This window comes from Benincasa hispida, chromosome 5 (assembly GCF_027475165.1).
Source record: "Benincasa hispida cultivar pf3 chromosome 5, pf3_genome.v1.1, whole genome shotgun sequence".
Taxonomy (NCBI): Eukaryota; Viridiplantae; Streptophyta; class Magnoliopsida; order Cucurbitales; family Cucurbitaceae; genus Benincasa; species Benincasa hispida.
The window spans coordinates 60,269,054-60,293,637 of record NC_143482.1 but is presented as its reverse complement, the minus strand read 5'-3'; the positions used below and the strand labels follow the sequence as shown (position 1 = coordinate 60,293,637).

General features: G+C 32.9%; 3 protein-coding genes and 1 non-coding gene across 6 annotated transcripts; 2 read left to right on the top strand and 2 right to left on the bottom strand.

The window, feature by feature from the left end:
- The first annotated feature begins 1,657 nt into the window (after window positions 1-1,657).
- Window positions 1,658-4,354, top strand: LOC120078383 (heterodimeric geranylgeranyl pyrophosphate synthase small subunit, chloroplastic-like). The gene is made up of 2 exons (XM_039032649.2): window positions 1,658-2,269; window positions 3,411-4,354. The coding sequence occupies exons 1-2, from the start codon at window positions 1,931-1,933 to the stop codon at window positions 4,077-4,079; spliced, it is 1,008 nt and encodes a 335-aa protein (XP_038888577.1). The 5' UTR covers window positions 1,658-1,930; the 3' UTR covers window positions 4,080-4,354.
- A 784-nt stretch (window positions 4,355-5,138) lies between these two features.
- Window positions 5,139-7,867, top strand: PNT1 (mannosyltransferase family protein). The gene is made up of 4 exons (XM_039032879.2): window positions 5,139-5,463; window positions 5,543-5,725; window positions 6,698-7,245; window positions 7,354-7,867. Exons 1-4 carry the CDS (start codon window positions 5,193-5,195, stop codon window positions 7,672-7,674), a joined length of 1,323 nt encoding a protein of 440 aa, XP_038888807.1. The 5' UTR covers window positions 5,139-5,192; the 3' UTR covers window positions 7,675-7,867.
- A 1,766-nt stretch (window positions 7,868-9,633) lies between these two features.
- LOC120078826 (U4 spliceosomal RNA) lies at window positions 9,634-9,784 on the bottom strand. Its single transcript, XR_005482108.2, has one exon. It is a non-coding gene; the product is annotated as a U4 spliceosomal RNA (small nuclear RNA).
- A 2,255-nt stretch (window positions 9,785-12,039) lies between these two features.
- On the bottom strand, window positions 12,040-15,974 carry LOC120078717 (G patch domain protein). 3 transcript variants are annotated; one of them, XM_039033017.2, is made up of 5 exons: window positions 15,762-15,972; window positions 15,553-15,674; window positions 13,466-13,642; window positions 12,976-13,231; window positions 12,040-12,828 (listed from the first exon to the last, which is right to left on the bottom strand). In XM_039033017.2, exons 3-5 carry the CDS (start codon window positions 13,632-13,634, stop codon window positions 12,522-12,524), a joined length of 732 nt encoding a protein of 243 aa, XP_038888945.1. In that variant the 5' UTR covers window positions 13,635-13,642; window positions 15,553-15,674; window positions 15,762-15,972; the 3' UTR covers window positions 12,040-12,521. The 3 variants fall into 3 exon arrangements, with proteins under 3 accessions (XP_038888945.1, XP_038888946.1, XP_038888947.1); XM_039033018.2 differs by having other exon boundaries at window positions 15,612-15,674; window positions 15,762-15,943; XM_039033019.2 differs by lacking the exon at window positions 15,553-15,674 and having other exon boundaries at window positions 15,762-15,974.
- Between the last annotated feature and the right edge of the window lie 8,610 nt (window positions 15,975-24,584).

The window sequence follows — 24,584 nt, the reverse complement described above, 5'->3', positions numbered from 1 at the left end:
GAATCTAAGAAATTCACATTAGACGAGATCTATTTTAAAAGAAAATTTAAAATCCAAACAGTAACGACACTGTTATAAATAGGCCATGAATTTTGCAAAGAGTACTTTCAACAAATCCAATCTTATTATTAGTAGTGAAGCCAATGATCATTGCACAACTCTATGACGTATAATTGGATTATGCTGACAATTTAGAAACAAGAATAAGACTGGTTGATAACACTGAAAATGTGTTGTCTTGCTCCACCTAATTTGGGATCGTTCTTGTATTTTACGTGTTTATTTCCTATTTTACAGGTATTGAGCAAAACTTGGGTAGAACTAGCTCTTAGAGCCAATTTCGGGTTAAATCGTGCTAATATGAAGACTTAAAGCATCAATCGGGGCAAGAAGAGCACAAAGGAGGTTGGCATTGCAACACCAAAGGCAAAATAGGCCTTATTAAATAAGCGTCACGATACATTAAACCCCATAGCGTGAAGATGAAGAAGCATCGCGACACTCCGAAGTTAGACGGAGGCGATGCGCGCAACAGGGCCGCAACACTCACAGTGTGCTTCAATCTGAGAGGCCAATTCATTATAGTGTCGTGGCACCATCACTCTTTTTAAAAGAAACCTTAGCTGCCTACGTTTTTTTTTTTTTTTAATCATGATTTACACAGAATTTCGCTATTCTAACTTCTTCTCTCCTCTGGATTTCGACTTTCCAATTCACTTGAGACTTTTATCAATTATTTTTCGGTGAATTCAAGTGAGATTCTAAGGTAAGATGTGATTATTTAGCTTGAGTTTTGAAGTTTATTTCTTGATTTGTAAATTCATGAGATTTGTGAACAAATTTTCATCTTGTAATTTTCTAGTGTAAGGATCTTTCATCTTGTGTTTATTCTCACAAGTACATTTGCGGATTATCTGAAAAATTAGTTGTGCATCTTTAGTTCATTGACATAGATTAATACTTAATACATAATCGTTAGGTCCCTAAACCGCTAAGCGACTAAGAGTTAAGTTAGAGTTGTAAATTATTTTGATATTTCCAAACAATTAAGATTCATTTAACAAACCTAGATGAGAATCACATCGAACATTTAAGTAGGCAATTTCGTACTATTTTGTTCGCCTTAGCAATAACTCTAGAACTTAATGCTAATTGATTCACATGTTTAAGATGTTTTTCATCTAGACACAAAGGTCAACTTAATAAATAGGATATTTATTTAGATTTTCTAAATGTGATAGACTAAGCTTAAACATGCAAGATTACACGTTACCTCGTGTGAGTAATCGATGACTGAGTAAGCAAATTAAGAAAAACCTCACTACAATCTAGATTGGATATTTTGTCTCATTGATATTTCAATTTATTCGATCATGATCAAACTTTAATTCCTTTTTTCTTTTACGATTAAAGCACTCACAATCAATCGAACCTCCCCCTTGTTTACTATTACAATAAGTGCTTTAAGCGAGATTTATGGATAAGCCCTTCATCACTGGTATTGTTAGAGTGATGGAGAAAATATGGATTCAATTACTATCTCAACCACATATGAATTGGGAGATTGCAGCAAGAAAGACGACAAAGGATTTGCAACACAAACATTAGGATTTGAAGAAACGGTTTCAAATGGTGATTTGAAGAAAATAAGCAGAGAGAATTAAAATTTCATCTATATCATATTACAAATGAGAGTAAATAAAACTTGTGTACTTTACTTATTGAAGAGAACAGTAAAACATATGCGAACAAAGGTTTAGTTCAATCGACATCAGTACTGAAGACGAGGACCTCCAATAAACTCTAATAGTTGGCTTATCCAAGGCAAGTGCTGATTGCCCGCAATCGCCTTCTCTTCCATCTCCGCGTGTTTATCCTTCTCATTCCATTCCCCTCCACTTCCACAGAGTTGAGAGAGAGAGCTTAGACAATGGCGTTTTCACTCATGGCGGCATCCTCCCTTAGTATGCATTTTGGAAGAAAGACTCCAATTCGATGTTCTTCCTCTTCTTCCTCAGCTGTTTCTTCTCAGGCCAAATCGCTTCAGTTTGACCTCAAAACGTACTGGAAACAGCTGATTCTCGAGATCAACCAGAAGCTGGATGAAGCTGTTCCAATTCAGTACCCCGACCAGATCTACGAGGCTATGCGTTACTCCGTCTTGGCCCAAGGGGCCAAACGAGCTCCTCCGGTTATGTGCGTCGCCGCCTGCGAGCTCTTCGGTGTCGATCGCCTCGCCGCTTTCCCCACCGCCTGTGCCCTCGAAATGGTTCTTTTTCTTATCTCATTTTACGTTTCTGGTTGAGAATCGCTTAAATTCTCATATTCTGTTATTTCTTGGGGGCGTAAATCTAATTTGACTTGAAATTGCTCAATTCGAATACTCACTTGCAATTATAGTTTCCTGGTTGTATGTGTTATGTGTTATGCTTGCAATTTTCTGAAATAGTTCTCTCAATCGTCTCTAATTGTGAAGTTACCTAAACAGGGCTGTTCAATTCTATCTCTAGCTATAGATTATAATTAGGTAGGACAAACCAAGGGATGGCCGGGGGGAAATTCCCACAATCTTTTACATTATAGATTCTGGTTCTCAGAATCAGTGGTTCAACGCGTTTCAAATTGTGAGCTGATTTCTATTATTATATCTAGGATTGCTAGAACGTGGAAAGTGCACTGGCTTCCTTGGCTTTAATTTCGTACAGGGTTGGATGAATAAATGTAAGAGTACCCTTTAAAGGACTGTTGAGAGTAGAGAGTTTGATAGAAGATGTAGTGCTGAATAGTTCCTGTGTTCTATGATTTTTTCCTAGCTGTGCTTTACTTGGTTATGTTTGCTCTAGTTAAATCACCAATCGACCCAAAAGTTTATTATCATCGACCCAAAAGTTTAAGATAATAAGTTACAACAAAATTTCATTATATGAATACTTCAATAGCTCTTATTTGATATCTGTACTTGTGTGTAATTCTCTTTACCTGTGTTCAAGTTTTTAGTAAATAGCCATTCTCAACTAGTCCTTACACCGAGCACATGTGTTTCATTTTATATTTTGTCTGTCTCTTTATTTCTTTTTATCAGCTTTTACAAGTCCATTAATTTCTAGAACTGATATCCAAATCCAAGTTATGATATCTCTCTAGTCTCTCCAAATGGAAAACTAAGTTATGGTGAGATGTAATCTGGGATCTAACGTTCAAGAGTATTAATAAAGCTCCTCAATTTTAGCCTTTGGAGATGGTTTTAACCTTCAGGGATTGAGAGAGCTTATTAATTCTTTGTAATATCAAAGTTAATGTGATAATATGTTCCTATGTAACAACCTACTGCATGTCACTAGATTATTTCAATAGCTCTTATCAACAAATTTCAATTTAGTTTCACAAATTGATCATGGGTCTTTTGACAGGTTCATGAAGCTTCATTGATCCATGATGACCTTCCTTGCATGGATGATGACCCCTCACGGCGTGGCCAACCTTCAAACCATACAGTTTATGGTGTTGACATGGCCATCCTTGCAGGTGATGCACTTTTCCCTCTTGGCTTCCAACATATTGTCTCACACACACCCTTTGATCTTGTTCCTGAGTCCCGCCTTCTCCGTGTGGTCGCTGAGATTGCCCGGGCTGTTGGTTCCAGAGGCATGGCAGCAGGACAGTTTCTTGACCTTGAGGGAGGCCCCAACTCCGTTGAATTCGTCCAAGAAAAGAAATTTGGTGAAATGGCCCAGTGTTCTGCAGTATGCGGAGGACTTCTAGCTGGAGCAGAAGACCATGAGATACAGAGATTAAGAAGGTACGGAAGATCGGTCGGCGTGTTGTATCAAGTAGTTGATGATATTTTGGAAGAACAATCGAAAAAACCCGATGAAACAGATGAGAGTAAGAGGAGAAAAGGGAAGAGCTATGTTGGAGTATATGGGATTGAGAAAGCTAAAGAAGTGGCAGAGGAGCTGAGGACCAAAGCTAAGAAGGAATTGGAAGGTTTTGAGAAATATGGAGACCAAGTGATGCCTTTGTACAGCTTTGTGGACTATGCTGCCGATAGGAGCTTCAGTTTTGAAACTTCAAGTTGATGAGAGGAGGGTGGAATCACCTTGATAAGGAAATAGGAGAGTTTAGAAGTCTCTTAATATAAACTAGATGGTCTTAATTTTACTAGTTGACCATTTTCTTTGGAAAATATGAGGGCAACAGGAACAGGATAGAACCATGTTGATTAAATCACACAGCCTTAACCCAAGAGGTGGAGAAAAGTTCTCAATAGATCGTGAAAAGTTTTTATCAATATGTCGATATTTCTATTGGAATTTTTCATAACTTGAAAGTAAAATATACATAGTTTCTGAAACGTTGGGAAAAGTTTTCAATATGTCGATAATTTGTTTCTAAGGTGCATGGCTAAGGGTAACTTTTCTACCTTACTGTCTTGTGGTTTCTTCCCCTTTTTATATATGCAAATCACATTGTCAAATAACCCAGGGACAGCGGCTACTCATGAACAATAGTAAAAATATCAAATTATCAATTTATACGCCTCTTTGAGGTTGCATAAATTAAAGTTTTAAACTAATAATTGAATTTAAAGCTTGAACTTACCATTTTTAACATTCTTTCGATTTTGTTTGAAAAATATTATGTGAAAGTTACAATTTGTATCAATTTAAATTCTAAATTTTCATAAGTGGATCAATTTAGATTTTCATCATGATTATCTTAAAAAATTATTTATACATTAATTCTCACATGTATGTTTTCAAATGTCGTTTTACAAAATGGATAGACCATTTTCAAAGAAAATCTTATTCTAAATTACTAAAGTTGGTCACCTATAAATCTCGCACAAAATTAATATTTGCTCTCAACCATTTCAAAGGTGATGTTATACAAATGTCAAGAATGTCTATTATGGAGAAATAAAATATAATAACATCATAAATATAGAATAGTAGAAAAGTTTTTTCGTTTTTAAAAAAAGGGTAAAATCGTAAAGAAAAATGATGCAGAAAATTCAACCAAACTAAAACTTCACGAACTGGGTTTAATCAATAATGCTAAAGGGCCCAATTACTAGGCCCAACCTCGTGGCCAGTGGGCTTAAATTTCCTTAGAAGCCCAATCCCTCATTCGTCTCCCACATTTGTCCTCTCGTCCCGTGTTTCGGCAGCCATTTTTGCTTCTGCACAGCCATGGCGTCCTTTAGCTTCGGCTCCCTGCTGATTCTCTCGGCGATCTTCAGGTTTATACTCATACTCTACGGCGAGTGGCAGGATGCGCACATGGAGGTCAGATACACTGATGTCGATTACATCGTATTCTCAGACGCTGCTTCTCTAATGGCGTCCGGACAGTCTCCCTACCTGAGATCCACATACAGATACTCACCATTGCTGGCGTTTTTGCTCATACCGAACTCTATCTTCCATCGTTGCTGGGGAAAATTTCTATTCTCGGCATCAGGTACCTTTACCTTTTCATTCGATTCGTTGAATTATAGTTTTCTGTTGGTTTCTGAATCAATTTTCTTGATTTCGTCTAGATTTGCTCGTCGGGTTCTTTATACGTACTATTTTGAAGAAACGTGGGGTTCCAGAAAATTTATGCATCGGTTCTGTTATGGTTTGGCTTTTTAATCCGTTCACGTTTACCATTGGCACCAGAGGAAACTGCGAACCTCTTGTTTGTGCAATGGTTCTTAAGATCCTTTTGTGTCTGATGAACGGTGTAAGTTTCTTTTATCTCTCAATTTACAATCGGAACTGTGTCAATTCGGTGAAGTTTCTTTTATCTCTCAATTTACAATCGGAACTGTGTCAATTCGGTGAAGTTGTTATAATTAATTATGCAAATTTGTAGATTGGAAGAGTAGGTGGTGCAAAAAATTTAACTTGTTTACATTGATATTAGGAGATAATTCACTCGATATTTCTGGAACTTGCATACTTTATATTTCACAATATTCAAATTTCTAAGTCCTAATCCTGTGTCGAATGATAAGTTGCAGGTTTCGTTAAATTTATGTGGAGTTAACATGACAATTAGCGCTAGTTTTCAAAGTAATTTGCTATTGTTAATATCCCATGTAAATGTAATGTAACTTCACAACATAACCAAAAACTCTGCTATTCAGGTTGAGCACAGCTCTATTGGCTAAGGCAAAGACATATACTATCAACCAAGAGGTTGGAGGTTCGAATTCTCCTCCTCAGACATTGTCGAATTAAAAACAGAACTAAACAAACTTTGCTGATGTAGGAAATCTTGTGTCCTCGTTTGGATTCTTTTATTTTGTATATTTTTGTTTTCTTGTATGTTCTTTAGTTCTTGAAGATCATCTTAGTTTATTATCTAGAAGTTACTCTTTGGTAACTATAACTTTATTAGTTCGCTGTCCCGCCTGTTGCTAGACTTTGTGTCACCGGTTACTGGTTTCCAGCCAACCTTAGTTTATAAATAGGTGGCTGCTTGTATTTAGCTTGTATTTAAAGGGCATTAGGGCATTCATTTTTGACAGAGAATTATTCTCCGCTTTGTATACATCATTTTCCATTTCGTACATAATTACTGCAAATATGCAGTAGCCTAGAAAAGTTCCTGTTTAGATTGTAGGATGCAACTGTTTATCGTGATATTCCTGCATTTGTTGGTACATTATCCACTTATAGTTTAGTATAACTCTCTTTCCCTGTAACAGGTCAGTTGCTACAAGCTGCATTTTGGTATGGACTCGTCGTCCATTTCAGAATTTATCCAATCATCTATGCCCTTCCAATTCTTCTGATTCTCAACCAGAATGTATTCAAATCTGGTCTGAATCCCGCTCTTCAAAAATGGAGCCAGGGTGATGAAAAGGTTCCCCAGAGCAATTTACCAACGAGGTTGGCTCATATTTTTAATCCATGGTTTCTATTAAGATCCACAATGACTAAGGAGAGAATAATTTTTGGCCTCGTTTCGGGTTCGATTTTCATCTTCTGTACTGCACTGTTTTACTATCTATATGGTTGGGAATTCCTGCATGAGGCGCTGCTCTATCATCTTACACGTACTGACCCAAGGCACAATTTCTCAATTTATTTCTATCACATCTATCTTCACCATGAACACGAGTTCTCGGTTGTGGAGAAGCTCATTTCATTTCTGCCTCAGTTAGTAGTGCAGCTCGTTCTCGTTTTATCGTTTGCTCAAGATCTTCCATTCTGCTGGTTTGCACAGACAGTAGCATTTGTGGCATTCAACAAGGTTCGTTTCCAAATCCATCTTTATAGATAAGAGTTAAGAAAAGATTACTGTCAAAATGTGTTGATGCTTATGAAGTTTTTTGAGAAACTCTTCATATTTGATCAACAGGTGATCACAGCACAATATTTTGTCTGGTTCTTCTGTCTTCTACCTTTGATTCTTCCTTGGAGTAAGATGAAGCTCAAATGGAAAGGAGTGTTATCGGTATCGATCTGGACGGGAGCACAGGTTCATTGGCTGATGTGGGGTTATTTGCTGGAGTTCAAGGGAAAGAATGTGTTGATTCAATTGTGGATGGCAAGCATCTTGTTCTTGGCTGCAAACACAGCCGTTTTGAGCTTAATCATCCACCAACACAAACTCACTGCGCTTTTCATGCTACCTGAAACCGCAGCTGACAATGCAAAGAAATCCAAGAAATCCAACTGATGCATTATATATGTATTTTATGAGTAGTTTTAATTGTTAACAGTTTTCTCTTTGTTGTTAATTTCCGAGTTTAGCTTTGAACGGAATTTTCAAAGGTGTATGCTTCATGTAGCATTTTTTTTTTTTTTTTTTTTTAAGAAATGTAATTTCAAATTCAAAATCTATATTTATCTAACATTTTTATCTTTTTAAATATAACCGTGCATTTTGAAATTTTAACCTAAAAATTTTGTTTTTCAATTTAGTCCACAAAATCTTTAAAAAATGCACTGTACTTTAATGAATTTATTCTTAACAAATGCATGATTTATTCTTATTCAACAAAATACAAATAGTTGCTTGCTTTTTATACTGAAGGATTGTTGAATCCCTTTTAGGCTCATTAGTGCCGCTACGTTGATTGAATTTTAAAGGATGAAATAATTATTAGGTAGGTTTTTTTAAAAAAAATAAAAATAAGATAATAATAATAATAATAATTTCCTTAAATTGTACTTGGATTTCTAAGTCATGAATTTGTTGAAAGCTTTCGTGATTTTATCAAATGCACAAATTAACCTTTTTGAGCGCCTAACCTCTCAATGGCAATTATATAGTTTATCATATATTTACTTCCCAAATTTTGTAACCAGTGGGCTGAACACTTGCTTGATACAACTTTTAACAGCTTCAGAAATAAATATTGAATTTATTATTTTTTTGGAATAAAATAAGAGGGTAGTTGCATAAATGGAATTCAAGTCCGAAATAATAAAATATGTAGTACAAAGATAAAATAATTGCATAAATAGAACAACAAATGGTAAAAGACTAAAAAGCCCATGCCTAGCCACCATTTTGCTCCATTCTTCCCGATTTTCTCAAATTGAAAGCTATCACTGATAGCTACTATTAATTGCTATCACTGGTAGTTACTATATGTGGTAGCTTCCGATTTGAGAAATATTAATATAATCTTGAAATATTAGCTTTTAATTTACTATCAATTATTAGTGGTTATCATTAATACACTTTCATTAATTAGAATCAACCTTAAAATATTAAGGTGAAGATTATCAGTGGCTATTAATGATATGCTTTTATAAGTAGTTATCAAAATTGAAAGAAAATCAATAACTTTGAAAGATGAGCTATACCAGTGATGAAAAACTATTAATGACTATCACTGGTAGACTTTCTAAATAGCTATCAACTTTGAAAGATTAACACAGTAGCTATCACTAATAATCTTCTAACATAGCTATCATTGACAGTAGCTATTGGTCACTATCACTGATAGACTTTCATCAATTAGAATTCGGCTTGAAATATTAAACACTCTAGGCTAGCAATGATATTTAGATTTCACCTAACTTTTATCACTGATTTCACTAATATCACTCATATTGTGATTATCAGTGATAGCTTTTTTTATCGATAATATCACTGGTAAGATGCTATCAATGATCTCACTATTATCATGCTATCAATAATAACTCTCTATTCTATCAGTGGCAGTTTCTATTATCGATAGCAGTTTCTATTTGCTTATTAACCCTTTCACTGATAACTACTAACCACCTTATTAACCCTTTCCTTATCTTTCCAAATATTCGTAATCTCTTTTTCTTTGATTGTCTATGTAAACCAAGTACACAATTATTCACACTTCTTATTGTTTTTAAGTATTCTAGTTTCTTATTAAAAATTTCTTTCTTTCAAATTTGTTTTGATTGACTTAGTTATGAATTGGGTATTTTTAAATCTTGAAAATTTAGAAATGAAAGGAAAAAGAAATGAAAAGTAAAAAATAAAGTGAAAGAAGCAAAATCCGGAGGGAAAATAAAGTGCAACAAGCCATTAGGGGAAGAAATTGAAAATTAGCAAAATAAAAAATTTCGAATGGATCCAAAAAAAAAAATTCAATCCAACTAATATGCAACCCTAAAAAGAAGGAAGGATTAAACTGAAGAATTGTAGGACTTTACCCCGAAGGGAGCCCTTCCAGAAATTCTCAAAGGCCTGGGCCGAACCCAGGCCTAAGAGGGGGTTTGGAAATAGTTTTCAACCAGCAATTGACGCGCCTCGGTTAGAACCTCATTAGCTGCGTCATTGCCCCAAGCGCAAAGATAACATTCCCTTCCTTCCACAGCCCCTCTTATAGCCGCCTTTTGATTTACCATTTTTGGAACCTGGCCGATGTGGGATATTAACCAAACCAATACCTCCTTCTGCTGCTTACCCATCGTTTTTGGAAATATGCCCCAAAATATCCACTGACCCAAAACTTCCATCTGATCACTTTTTTAAAAGTTTTTTTTTTTTTTTTTTTTATTTTTTTTTTATTATTATTATTATTATTTATGTGAAATACTCTTTCTGCCCTCATTTTTAAATGAAAATTATAAGATTCTTTGTTTACTTCTATTTTGTGGCCGTTTTCTAAATTATCTTTAGAGTTCACTTTTCTCGAGTGTTTCTCTTCGAATTTCTTTCAGCATTCAAGTACCTTTTAACAGTCAAAATGTATGATTTTAGCATCAAGTTCTTCTTAACTGTTTGCTTGTTTTGAGTTCTTCGAAACATGAATGTTTGTCTATAGCATCAAAAATTGATTTTCGTTTTTGCTTGAAGAATGAATAAAACGGTCTTGTGATTTGACTGTCTTACTCTTATGGTTTGCAATTGCTTAAAATAGATTGTCGATTCCGAAGGATATTGTTTGCAATCATTCATTAGGTATGCAATCACATGGAATAGGCTTTATGATTGTTGAGTCTAAGATTTGCGATCGTCTAATCTTTGCTTGCTTTAGTTTGTGATTGTTTGGTTGCTTAGAGATTTGTGATCAACATGGTTATTGGTCTGCAATTGTTAATCATATCCTTGGCGATCATTTACCACATTCTTGGCGATCACTAATCAACTACTTGGCAATTACTAAGTATAACATTTGCGATCATTAAGTTTGTTATGTTATTGATTCTCTTAATTTGTTTGTTTGTTGGGTTTTTAATATGGATAGTGTCCTTTCAAACAAATACTTCCTACCGATCGTATTTACCTTAAAAGAAAAAACTAAATTATTATCCACCTTGGCCCATACCCTTTACCCAAAAAGATTTCAACTTGATTCCCATCGTGGATCAGAACCTCCGTACCATTGATCTGCCAACCATTCTTAATCCACCAGCAACACTCAATCTGCTAGCCTCTATAAATCCACCAGTTGTTGCTAACCCTCCTGTTATTGATTGTATTAAAATGCACTATTGATTATTGTTGCATTAAATGCAAAATGTAGCAGAAAGGTGACAAAAGCATCAATGGAATATTAGCGTCTTTTAAGTCATTAGAGAACCAAGCTGCAAAAGTTCATTCCCAAAGTGAATAAGAAGACGAAACATTCATTGACTGGAGATAGTTGAGCCACCACCACCAAATCCAGAATTTGTTGTTCTAAAGTTCGAGAAACGAATAATTTAGAAGTATGACCTCGTGTTCCTAGTTGACAAGTTATGACAAGTGTACAATAAATGAGAACGATCTTCTAAAATGTATGAAGAACAACATAAGTGGAGTAAAAATGAGACCTAAGGAATTCAAGAATTTATTGAACATGTAGAACATAGACGATGTAAGTAAAAACTATATTTACGGTATAAAAAAATCTTACATTATAGTTTAGGATCAGCGATTATAAATCTTATGAAAGATAAACGTTAGCGATTTGAAGTATATGATTAGCCATCACAAATCATATGTTTCGTCATTGCTGATCTTAATGTCATGTGATTGTAACCTATATGTCATGCAAATTGCTAACCTTAGTTTTGTACATTGTTGTAGAACATTGACTTGTTCTTAATGCTATCACATCATAAGTTCCACTCAATCATTGGTACCAAAAACTAATTAATTCAAAATTAGAATTTACCAAATACTTTTTGCAGTTGATTTTTTTTAATACTATAATGCTTCATTAATCTAAGTTGTAGATTGTAGAGTTATCCAAAAACTTTAATAAGTGACAAGTGTAACGATTGCAACCTTTTACTTACAAGTTCATCTAAAAACACACCAATTCAACGAACAGAAAAGTATAGTTGTTGATTTTATAATTAAATTATGTGACCAACTTTTTCATTGGTTCAAATTGCCACCAATGTATTGAACTTAGATTGAAAATTTATATAACTTTGACAAAATGTATACACATAAGGTCTTCTAAATACGTGCATAAAACTCCTATTTTAACTTTTTAGCTTAATATTATGTACTAAATTACATTATGTAAATCCTCTCATAAAATTGCCAAAATATCTTATAAAAGGAATCCTCAAAATCTCAAACATACATAATAAAACTGAGATCTCAACTATCAGATTAAGGAAAAATTATCCCATGACATATAACAACTCAATTCATCCACTGTTTATACAATTATCCTACCATTCTGATAAGAAAGACGGAGGAATATCTGTCATTCAATCTACCCCAAGAATTCACTCAGAAAGTTCTCGGATACACATTCCTGCTCCAATAATGATTCATATAGTAAGCTAATTTTTTCTAAAAAAGTGAAATTCAGTAAGAGCCGTTGAGCTATGACTCTATGAGCTTGTCCTAGTTATATACAGAAATAGAACCCACAGATGTAACTTCAATTAAGCTTTAACTTGTGCAAAATTCTGACCATCTTCATAGAACATTGTAACCAACGAAACAAATGCAGAGGAGAAATCCAGGCCAGCAAGGGTTCCCTAATCTTATACTTTCAATAATCTATAGTTATGATGTACATAACTCCAGTATGAGGTACCTTTAGGAACAGAGTAACGCGCTGCAACGAACAATTATGAAGGATCTTATTTGTGGCGTTTGCTTTTCTTTGATTCTTTTCTCCTCTTTTTCTCAGACTTGTTTTTAGAATTATGGTCCTTTCTATGCTGTTTGTGTGAACTTCTTTTTGACCGTTTCCGTCGATCATTGTCTGTCTCCTTTTCGGAAGAGCTGCTTGATTTCAGAAAACTAGGCCTCTCTGGTCCATGAACAACACTTCTATCTGTAGCATTAGAGCATGATGGCCAACTCAAATCTGACTCATTGTTAGGGGCAAGGTATGGACCAGTTTCATCCATTCGTGACCCAACTGCACCTCTGCCACGCTTAGTCCTGCCACAAAGTTTAGAAACTGGTGTCAAGCCGCTAAAAGCTTTCTAAAGTAATTGTTAACGTTATCCAGTCGCATAATAGAAGTATCTAACCAAGGTACAAACAATCATGTATTTCCTAGAAGCACACACACACACACACACACACCTTGAGTGTAAGAATTCCTCAAGTTCTTCATCTTTTAAGCCTTGATCCTCCCTTAAGAGGCAATCCTCAGAAACTCTTTTATTAGATGGGCTTGAACTACTGGGAATATCATGGCTGAAATCACTGGATGCTCTGAAACTACCCTGCCTCCTAGAGGCGTTGTTCCCATCTCTTGACTTGCCTCTAAGTCTGTCATCCAATTCAAGCTCCTTTTGGCGAACTCTCCACATTTCATTCACTTCGACAGCTTTATTGGCTGTAATAAAAAACAAATATATCAGCTTGAAGCAACATAAGAGCAAGTATTCAAATAGAATCCATTTCTCAAACCCCAAACAAGAAAAGTACAGAAAAGGCCAGTTATTTAATTTCAAACATTGAAGAAAACCAATAAAACACCTAGAAGGTTTAGTGGTCATATCATTGAACCAAACATTAAGATTGTATTATAGATGAATGAAAACTTAAGAACATAAATCGAAGAAATAACCTTGTTGTACACCAAGAACAGTTGCAGTAAGGAAGCGGGAATTTGGACGACCCCTGACTTTAGGATGCCGTAGAAAGGCCTCCACACCATCTTTCTCAGCCTGACGACGCAATTCTGCTGCCTCTCTCATTAGAATTGCAGCTATTCTATTTTCTGTCTCAAGGTCCATTTAGTCACCTGAACATGTCGGTTACAAAATGTAAGTATCTTCACCATTCAAAGGAACAAATATGAAAACATCATCAAAACAAAAGATAAATTTCACAATGTAGGTGGGTTTCTTCTCAAAGACATGACAAACAAATATAAAATCAGTTTCCAGACCAAATGTAATACCCCAACTTTCCAAGACCTCTATATAGGGCCATCACCATATGCATGACTTGATAATAAAACCTCAAGAATAAATTTATTTTTCCTTAAGAAGAAAATAGCATAAAACATGCATAGGCCACTTTTAACAAAATAAAAAACACAAAACAGTTTTGCATCAAGATCCCTATTAAAATAAGAAAACAAATTGTTCGAATGTGAAAACAGAATGGCTAGTTCTGAATTTTAATACAAGCATTGAAATAATTTTAAAGACATGACTAAATGCAGAACGTGACAACTCTAGGCCCATGACACTGTCAATAGACTGTCTAGTACATTCTTGAAAAGAAGATTTTGGAAAGGTTGCATAATGAAAATTCTCAGCAAGAGACATTGATGTGCAAACACATGCAACATGACTATGCTTCCGTGTCTATTGCAGGGCCTAAACTCTCTTTCTATGGTTTTCACTCTTTCCCTTTAATACGCTGGGATGTGCACCACTTTTGTACACATCATTCTGTTTAGGAATTTTTGGCACAATCATTCAATTAGTTCGGACTTGTTTATTGTTGAATTGGGACAGAGACAAAAAAAAAAAAAAGCTCTTCTATCGAAGAAGTGCATGCTTCCTTTGTTGAACTGCAAATGGTCTAGTAAAAAATTCCTATGAATAGACTTGGTGAAATCCAATACTTTGTATATCAAAAAAATGAAAGATCCATTAGGTCATCACTTTCATATACACAGAATCCACTGAACGTGCATCACTTTCATACACCTCAGGCCTCATTGTGTATCACTTTCATTCATACCAACCCTAGAACTTCACCTTCATGCATTAAAGCCTCTAGACATACACCACTTTTGTGCAATTAAATCATGCAGAAAAGGAGGGAAACCATTCAACGTTTTCATGTCATTAGTAGGCCTCAGACATGCATGAGGCCCCACATGGAAAATCAATTTCACAATGAGTGCAACATAATAAACCATCCATCCATAATCACATAATAACATGCATAACATAACATTTATGACTTGCATAAACTATATCATTTACAATTCAGGGCTTAATCATTTATGGGAACAGAAAATTCATTCACGATGCTCATAAATCAATGCATACAAATTCATGACATTTAAAATACATGACTTTCAGGGTTCATGACTAACTCCAGCGTTCACATAAAATATAGAGTAAACATTCAACCTTGTCCTTAAGGCATTCCAACCGTAAGATCACTTACACCGTAATGGAATTCCAACAACTTTCAAAAAGTAATTCGGTACAACTTAGAAGTCCTTGATGACCCTAGATCAAATTTAATCCATAAGAGCTTTAGCTTTAACCATTGTTACTCTGCAACTCGAATTAAATGCTTATGAACTTGCCTCAATAACTTTCCACCACAAACCAAACAATCCTTTGACTTGCAACCTCCTCAAACCACTCCTAAACCATACACTTAAATTAACACCAACATCTAAGGCCCGAGTACATGCTGTAAATTACACTAGAAAGTCTTAAAAGAGTTTACCCAAGCTATCTTTTACTATGAAAATGTCTCCAAATCTCATCCAAACCATACAAACCTAAACACAATGAACTTTCTAGGGTTATTGTACAATTTTCAGCATTTAAATTGAGTTCGATAAGCAACTTAGTGTAACATTGCCCATTAAGTTCTGCCCAAAAACTCAATTACTTGTCGATTCGTGTTCAAATAGGTTCGAAATCGCAGATCTAAACTCTAAGGGTTATGGGTAACCTGAATCAAATGGCCGAAAAACCAAAACAAACGAACACTAAGCCCAAAATCCACTTTACGTCTTAATCACCGTCGAAAACGGCGGCGGTGGTGAAGCGATGACGAAACGGCGGCGCACGAGACTGAGAACGAGAAAGGGAAAGAAAACTGTAAGCCGAAAGAAACAAGGAGAGAGAGCGCAAACGGAGGGGAGATAGAAGGAGACTAACCGGCGACAAACGGAAGCCGATCGGAGGATGAGGCGGCGCTTGACCAAGGCGAGCGGCAGTGTCCGACGAGTTTGTGCGCGAGAGAGAATCGGAGAGAGAGAGGTAGAGAGTGCGATGGTCGTGGGGGGAGAGAAAACGTGAAGTTGAGATGATAGTCAATTCTCACAAAACCAGACATTAATTTTTTTTTAAAAAAATAGAATATGTATATGTATGTATATATTCTTTGTGTGTATATATATTTTGGAGAGAAATTAACCAATTTTTGTTTTTAATTTTTAATGAGAAACATTTGATTTTCTTTTTTAGCTGTTTAGTTGATGTTCATTAAGATATCTTACTTAATTTTATTCATTAAAAAATCTAATTTTATCACTAATATATACTACAAATTAAATAAAGAAAAAAGATATTTAAAACAATCATATTTTATCCTCTAATCTCCTATTCATTAATTTTTTTATATCACATTTTATCTATAATATCTAAAGTTTAAATATGAAGGATGTGTGAACACTCGACGCAGAAGTGGATCTTAACCCAATTTTATTTTTACAGAAATATATGTAATTTCAGAGAACGAAAATATCGAATGCATTCTAATTAAGCATGCTATGTAGAATTTTTAGAGGAAATAAGGGATTTGGAACTACTTACCCTTGAAGACCAAAATATTTTCACGTTTCCTCTCGGGTCATGAACTCCTCAAATTCTTCTACTAACTAGAACTCACCAAAATTATAGCAATACAAAAACACCTTAGTTCTCGGAGGGTGAAAAATGTTGAGAGTTGTGGGCTTCGGTTTTAATTTTGGTAGAGGGAGGAAGAGTTTTGTTTTGAGAGAAAAAAAGTGTTGTTTTTTCCACGTAAGAACTGAGGAAAAGATGGATAAAATATATCCAAAAACTTAATATAAGTTCCACGATTAATGAGAGAATAAATGGGTCCCTCCATAACCAATTGATTTAAAAACCATGTTTTTACATAGTTTTGATCTCTAACTAATATCTATTTCATGTTAAATATATTTTTTTTTTTTTCAAAAAGTCACATTTTAACTTTAATTAATGTATTAAAAAAGAGAAAAATATTTTTTTAGAAAATCACATTTTATCTCTAACTAATATCTACTTCACCTTAAATAAAGGGAATTAAAAAAAAAAAATCACATTTTATCTTTAACTAATATTTACTTCGCGTTAATTGAATGATTTTTTTTTAAATCATTTTTTTTTTATCTCTAACTAATATCTACTTCACCTTAAATAAAGAAACATTTATAAAAAATCACATTTTTTTGTTTAAAGTATGTCATCTTTTTTATTTCTTTTATCATTTAACGTAAATTGTGTTTACATTTGTGTGAGATTGAGATTAGATTGAATAGACTTTTCAACTTATACATGTACATTTTATTTTCAACGTTATGAAATATGTGCAACGTACGAAAATTCATGTAATAAGGAGAGAACAAAATATGATATGTTAATAATGAAAATAAAAAGAAAATATTATAAAATATTATAAAATTATGATGAGATGTTAATAATGAAGTATCAAATTAAAAATAATCACAATATATAATTGTTGGATCATAAAAGAGGGATAGGTGCAAAAAGGGCAAACCAAAGTACATTAATTAGGTCATAGTCCACATGTTTGTTGTTTGCAAAAATGGCAAAAACAAAGTTCATCCTACATATAAACGGTGTAAAATGTCGCAAATGTCCTCACTACTAATATACACTTGATATATTCTTGATACACTTCACTAATACACTTAGGCTCCGTTTGAGATTACTATAACTTTTAAAATACTACTGATATACACTTTATATACTATTGATACATTCTTGATACACTTCACTAATACACTTAGGCTTCGTTTGAGATTACTATAGTTTTTAAAATAATTGCTGGCAGCTGGATTTTTAGAAAAATCAGTTGTGAAATGAAGTAAAATAATGTTTGGTAAATTTTTAATTTTAATTAAAAATTCTAGTTACATTAATATTGATTTAGTATAATTTAGCTATATGAACCAAACTAGGCTTATTTTTTCAATTATTTTCATATGGATAATTAATTTATAATTTATTTAAAATTGTATGTGATTTAAATTTTAACTAATTTTATTTAATATAAATTATTTTATAATTTTTTTTAAAAAATAATTGTTATAAAAAAATGAATAAACTATTATTTGAAAAGAAACCTAAGAAATTATATTAATTTGAAATAATATTATTAAATATATTTATTTAAATGGTAAAGAAGTTAGCAAATTTTTAGAAAAACTAAATCTAAAAGTTAGTATCTAGTAACTTTTACACGTTAGTTAAAATTAAGAAGTGATTCTGATAGATGATTAAATAATTCATTTTACCAAACAAGAGATGTAAGATTTTCTCATAATAGTTTTTTACGATTTCAAACGCAATGACAAACGAAACCTTAAATGATATACTTGATATATGTGATAATAATATGCTTGACTGATATACTTGATATACTTGTCAATCATGTACTCATGTATATTGCTGAAAAATTTGATACACTAAACTGACATATTTGATAATGATGAACTTGATTAATAAACTGTTGATAAATTTTTCAATCAATCATTCGTTTATACTACTGATAAACTTGATACACTTGATAATGATATACTTACTAATATACTGCTAATAAACTTGATAATGATACATTCTTTGATAATATTGATATCTTGACTGATATACTGCTAATATACTTAATTGATATACTATCGATAAACTTGATAATAATGCACTTGTTTATACTATTGATTACTTTAAAATTTTCTTCCCCCGTTATTTACCTTTGTCGGCTGCTACATGTCTGGCCATCGGTTGTCACTTTTCTCTCTTTATTTCTCTTTGTCTATCAATTGATTGTTTAGGGCAAATATGAAATAGAAAATTATTCGAAATCTAGATTTTAAGTTTTTGCCATATTTACAAAATATCAAATATGGGTGATACACCTACAAAATAACATAAAATTGTCGGCCGTTGCTATTTCCCTATAAAAAAAACCAATAAGTAATCAATGATAATTATTAAAAAAATGAATTTTTGTACTAACTTAATATAACCAATTCTAGTTTATTAATTAAATATATTTAAAATATTTTTAGCCAACTAATTAATAATTTATGTAAATAAGTAATTGCTTTCATTGAATAAATTTTTATTCGTAAGAATAAATTGAGTATATATATATATATATAAAATATTTTGATATCAATTGAGTAAACATTTTAAGAGATTATTATTAATTTATTAAAACAAATAATTATATTAATTTTTTAAAATAGTTATTTAATTAATTAACTATATTCAAAATGAAATTATATACAAAATAAAAACGGAGAAAAGGGGAAAAATAGAAAATACACCGTTGAAAAAAAAATGAAGATGTATAGAATTTTGCATACATTTATTAATTCTCGTACTTAAAACTCTTCAACCAAACGACTCTAAAAATGTATAAATGTCAAGATTCTTTAATTTATTTAATTTGAAAACGAAAAAAATTCTTTAATTTATTTAATTTGAAAACGAAAAAAATATACATATTTAAACAAAATTTAATTTTAAAAACTAATCTACACCAACAAAATCAAATAAACATTAACACATCTAGACAAAAAAATGAATAACATTTTTATCTTTTTTATTTTTGGGTAGGAAGTTTCGAGCATAGAAAAAATTTGCTATATATATATATATATATTTGATTTTATTTATTTAATTTATTTTGGAGCAGTATTATGAGTAAATAAACTGCCTCGGTTGCAATAGTCTGAAAAATCTAGGTAATTTCTTAATTTTTATTTATTTATTTATGAAAGAAACCTCGATTTTTAATTAATCAATTTATTTTTATCGAATTACAGATTCAAAGTATATGTTGAATACATGGTTTATATATAAACCAACTTAGTGAAGTATATAAATTATAAACCACATTCACCAATTAGCCTTGCTTATTACCAATTTTTGTTCGTTTTTTCTTATTAATTTTAATTAACATGTATATTTGCACATTTTCATGTTATTTGTTAGGTTAAATCTTATTTTCATCCATATTTATATTTGTGAAGGTTTTGTCCCTTTTTAGTTTGATTAAAGTAATTAATAGGGTTTAGGGTAAAATAAGTAGGGTTTTTTGGATTTACATTTGTTTGGCCAAAAGGCTCCAATCCATTTTGGGCATTAGCTAAGATTGGTATCATTTGAAAATTGGAAATACCCTAAAAAAACATAAATGTAGTAATGGACTTGGGTTTTATAAACCCTTCTCTTGAGTCAAAACCCTATAGAGCCTCCATCCATACATCAACCCTAGAGTCTCTATCCATGCACCAATCCTAGAAACAACTCAAACAACAAGAGAGTTTAGTGTTCGTAATTTCAAAGAAGAAAGAGTCGAGAAATAGAATGGGTTCGCCGAATAGACGAATCAAATTTTGGAGAAAAAAAAAATTTGTTTCACTTAGTGAAAATGAGTTTTATTACTATATGTTGACATCAACTTTAGGTGAAATTACTAAAATGAATCTTACCCATGTGAAATGGGCTTTTCCGATCTCTCACTCTCTCACTCTCGCTCTCTTGCTCCCTTTTCTCTATCACAGACCGATCTCTTCTCTCCCTTTCTCTCATTATCTTGTTCGATCTTGCTCTCTGATCTCGCTCTTTAACGATCAATCTTGCTTTGCAACACAAATGAATAGAGAGAGAGATGAAGAAGAAGACTGAAGAAAAAGAAGAAGAAGAAAAAGAAAAAAAAAAGAAAAAGAAGAGGAAGAGGAAGAAGAAAAAGAAGAGGAGGAGGATAAGGAAGGAAGGGAAAAATAAATGAGTCTATTAAATATAAAAGAAAGGGAGATGAGAACTATTTTCTTTCAGGTATGTTTGAGATTCTTCTAATTTTATTTGTAGAAAAAGGTAATGAATAAACTAAGTTCTGCAGTAAAAAAAGAAGAAGAAGAAGATCAACATAAAACAGAGGTAACATACTTTGAGAGGTAGGTTCTTTTTTCTCTTTAAAAAAAATGTAGCAACATAAAAAAGAAAGATTTGAGAAATAGAATGGCTTTGCTGGATGGACGACCTAAATTTTTGGAGAAAAAAAGAGATTTACCTCGCTTATTGAAAATGAAGGTTTTTTATTCTCTATCAATGTCAAGTTCAAAATGGACTTTCTCACTCTCTCACACTCTCACTCCTTTTCTTCTCTCATAAATCGCTCCACTCTCTTCCTTTCTCTCATGGTATTGCTCAATCTCGTTCTAAGGTCTCACAATTCGACACTCGTCTCGCTTTGCAACACAAATTGAATAGAGGGAGACATTAAGAGAAGGAATAAGATGAGAAAAGGGAGGAGGAAGAAAAGGAGGAGGAGGAAGGGGAAGAAGAAAAGGAAGGAATGATGGAAGGAAAATAAATGTAAGAGAAAGAGAGATAAAAACTATTTTGAGATCCATAAAGAATAAATTGTACTTGGATAGTGGATGCTCAAAACACGTAACTTGAAATCAAACAAAGTTTGCATATCAAGAAAAGAAAGATATAGGATAACAAAAAGGTAAAATGATTGGCAAAGGTAACATAGGTAATAGTTCAACTTTTATATATATATATAAAAGTTGAAAATGTTTTACTTGTTAATTGTTTAAAGCATGATATGTTAAGTTTTAGTCAGTTATGTGATGGATAAAGATAAAAATGTTTACCTTATAGACTTAATTGATTGTCACATGGTAGATAATAAATGTTTGATTGTGTTGCATGATGATTCTTGGTTTTGACATAGAAGATTAAGACATGTTAGCATGATTTAATTTCAAATATTTCTAAAAAATCCTTGTTAGAGGTTGTCCAAAATTAAACTTTGAAAAAGATGAAGTTGTGATGCTTGTCAAATGGGTAAATAAACTAAGTCCTCTTTTAAACCAAAGAAAATGGTTTATATTTCTAGGCCTTTGCAACTATTACATATGGATCTTTTTGGACCAACTAGAGTTCCAAAGTGGAAAACATTATGCTTTTATCATATATAGTTGGAGATTTCTCAAGATTTACTTGAGTTTTATTTTTATCTCACAAGGATGAAACTTTAAAAGATTTTATTAGTCTTTCAAAAAGAATTCAAAATGAAAAAGGTTTTATGATTTCAAATATTAGAAGTGACCATGGAGAACTTGATAATGCTTCTTTTGAAAATTTTATCATGAAAATTGTATTTATCATGTTTTTTCCTCTTAAAAAGCACTCCAACAAAATGGTTTTGTAGAAAGGAAAAATCAGTCTTTACAAGAGTTAGTTACTGTTGGGTTGTCTTTTGATTTCAGGCCCAAATGATGAAGATGTCCGATCCAAGACTAAAGTTTGGTAGAATGAAAGGCTCTTGTGAGGCCACAAATTTTAGCTCAGTTGTCTCCACGTGGTAAGAACCACTGTCTTTGATCAGAAGAATCAATGTGCTCTGAAGCAAAACTCTCTGGTAACCAAAATCCCCTTTCACTTTCTCTTAGCTCGTTTACAGAAACTCTATTTTCTCTTTAAGGTTCTTAATGTTCTTTGTGATATCTGTACACAGTGAAGAAAAGAATCAAACATGCAAATGGACAAAGAGGAAGAGGAAGAGGAAGAAGAGAGCAACACAAGCATGTACGTGGTTCGGCAAGGTGATGCCTACATCCATAGGAAGGGAGTTAATTCGTTTATTAAAGACTACAAAGATAAGTTTTCTTTCTTCTTTTACAGATCTTGTACAAAACAGAAGTGAACAACTTATAAATGATTTGAATGTAACACATATATATATAATTACAAGTCTGTTAAAGAAAGAAAAAATAGTTGTTAAGCTGTTGAGATTATTTTTTTTTAAATCTCCACCTTAATCTCAACTTGGTAGTCTTCTTCCTTCTAGATCTGACCATTGTTTACCCTTTTTCAGGTAACATGAAGCCAGTCTGTTCGAGACATTTAGAGAGATTGAGCTTCGAGACTGGTTTGGTAAGCATGTCAACTGTGTTCTCCGAGGTATGTACCTTAAGAACTTCGATTTCTCCTTATTCAATCCCGTCTCTTACGAAATAGTATTTTATATCTATATGTTTTGTTCATGAATGGTATTGCGGGTTTTTGGAAAGATGGATAGCACTTTGGTTATCACAGTAGATTTTAACTACTGTTTGTTTAATACCAAAGTCTTCCATCATGCCCTTTAACCACAATGCCTCTTTTATAGCTTCTGAAAGTGCCAAGTACTTTGCTTCAGTAGTTGATCGGGTTGTGATTGATTGCAAATTGGCCTTCCAGCTTAGTAAATTAGGACCATATAGGAAAAAATAGCCTATTAGTGATCTTCTTTTATCTTGATCCCCTACAAAGTCTGAATCAACAAACCCATATAGCTCAAGTTCTATCTCTTGAACACTTTGGTAGATTAGCTTAGACTGTTTAGACCAGAGTAGATACTTAAGTATCCATTTAGTAGCTTCCTAATGTCTTCTTCCAGGGTTAAACATGTATCTACTAACTAGGCTTGCACAATAGAAAAGATCAGGCCTAGTTGAAATCATTAGATACATTAAGCTGCCTACTGCCTGACTATAGGGAATCAATTGCATCTAGTTTAGGTGTTCTAAGTTAGTTTCATTAGGTGAATTAGTTGAGGATAGTTTAAAATGATTTGCAATGGGTATAGTGACAGGTTTACCATTAGACATATTAAATCTTCTAATGATCTTTTCATAGTAATTAGCTTGACTAATGGTAAGAGTAGAGGAACCCCTGTCTCCATTGATCTCAATCCTTAGGATCTTCTTAGACTGACCCATATCTTTCATGTCAAACTATCTCTTTAGGAGATATTTGACATGTTTTATATCTTCTTTCGAACTCCCAGCTAGTAATATATCATCCACATAGAGAAGTAAGTAAACTTTGTTCTTGTAGGTAGTTGAGTTCACATAGGTACAAATGCCATAGGTGTTTTTTCTGAAACCCAATACTCTCAATGTAGTCATTGAATCTTATGTACCAGCATCTAGGAGACTGCTTAAGATCACAGATGAACTTATTTAAAAGACAGTAGAGGTCCTATTTTCCCTTTTCTTCAAAACCCTTTGGCTGAACCATGTAAATAATCTCATCTAGGTGGCCATGTAGGAAAGCTGTCTTTACATATAGTTGCACTTGGCATCATTCACATTTGATTGCATAATTATGATTGAAAGGGCGGACACTTTTGTTTTTTAAATGTTTCATCAGGAGAACATTGAATTTCTTATTTCGCCTTTTTGGTGATAATAAAAGAGGGAGAATATTTTTGAGGTCGTAAGAGTTATTGTTTTTGTAATCATAAAAAAGGGAAGATTGTTCGCTTTAAGGCTTCAATTCAAATCAAGTATTTTGATGATAACAAACGTATGTTGTTGTATTAATGATTTTGTGTTTCAAAATATTTATCTTGTAGAACTTAAAAAGACGATTTTAATGCATCTTTGTTCAAATTAGAGTTCAAACGAAAAAAAATATGACTAAAAGAAGTTTGAAATCAAATTTTGATGTAGTCGATAACATGATAGTAATGTGGCAAACATGCATCAATTGTAAGATGACATATGATGAGTTGTTGAAGAGAGATCAAACCAAAAAAAGGAGAACAGTAAGATCACATGAGGTTGCAACATGTGACATCCCAAACCTATGATACAAAAATGGGGAAAACGTGATTCCCTTCCCAAATCTCTTTTCTAATTTTTTCTTCAATTGCTATTTCTAAAT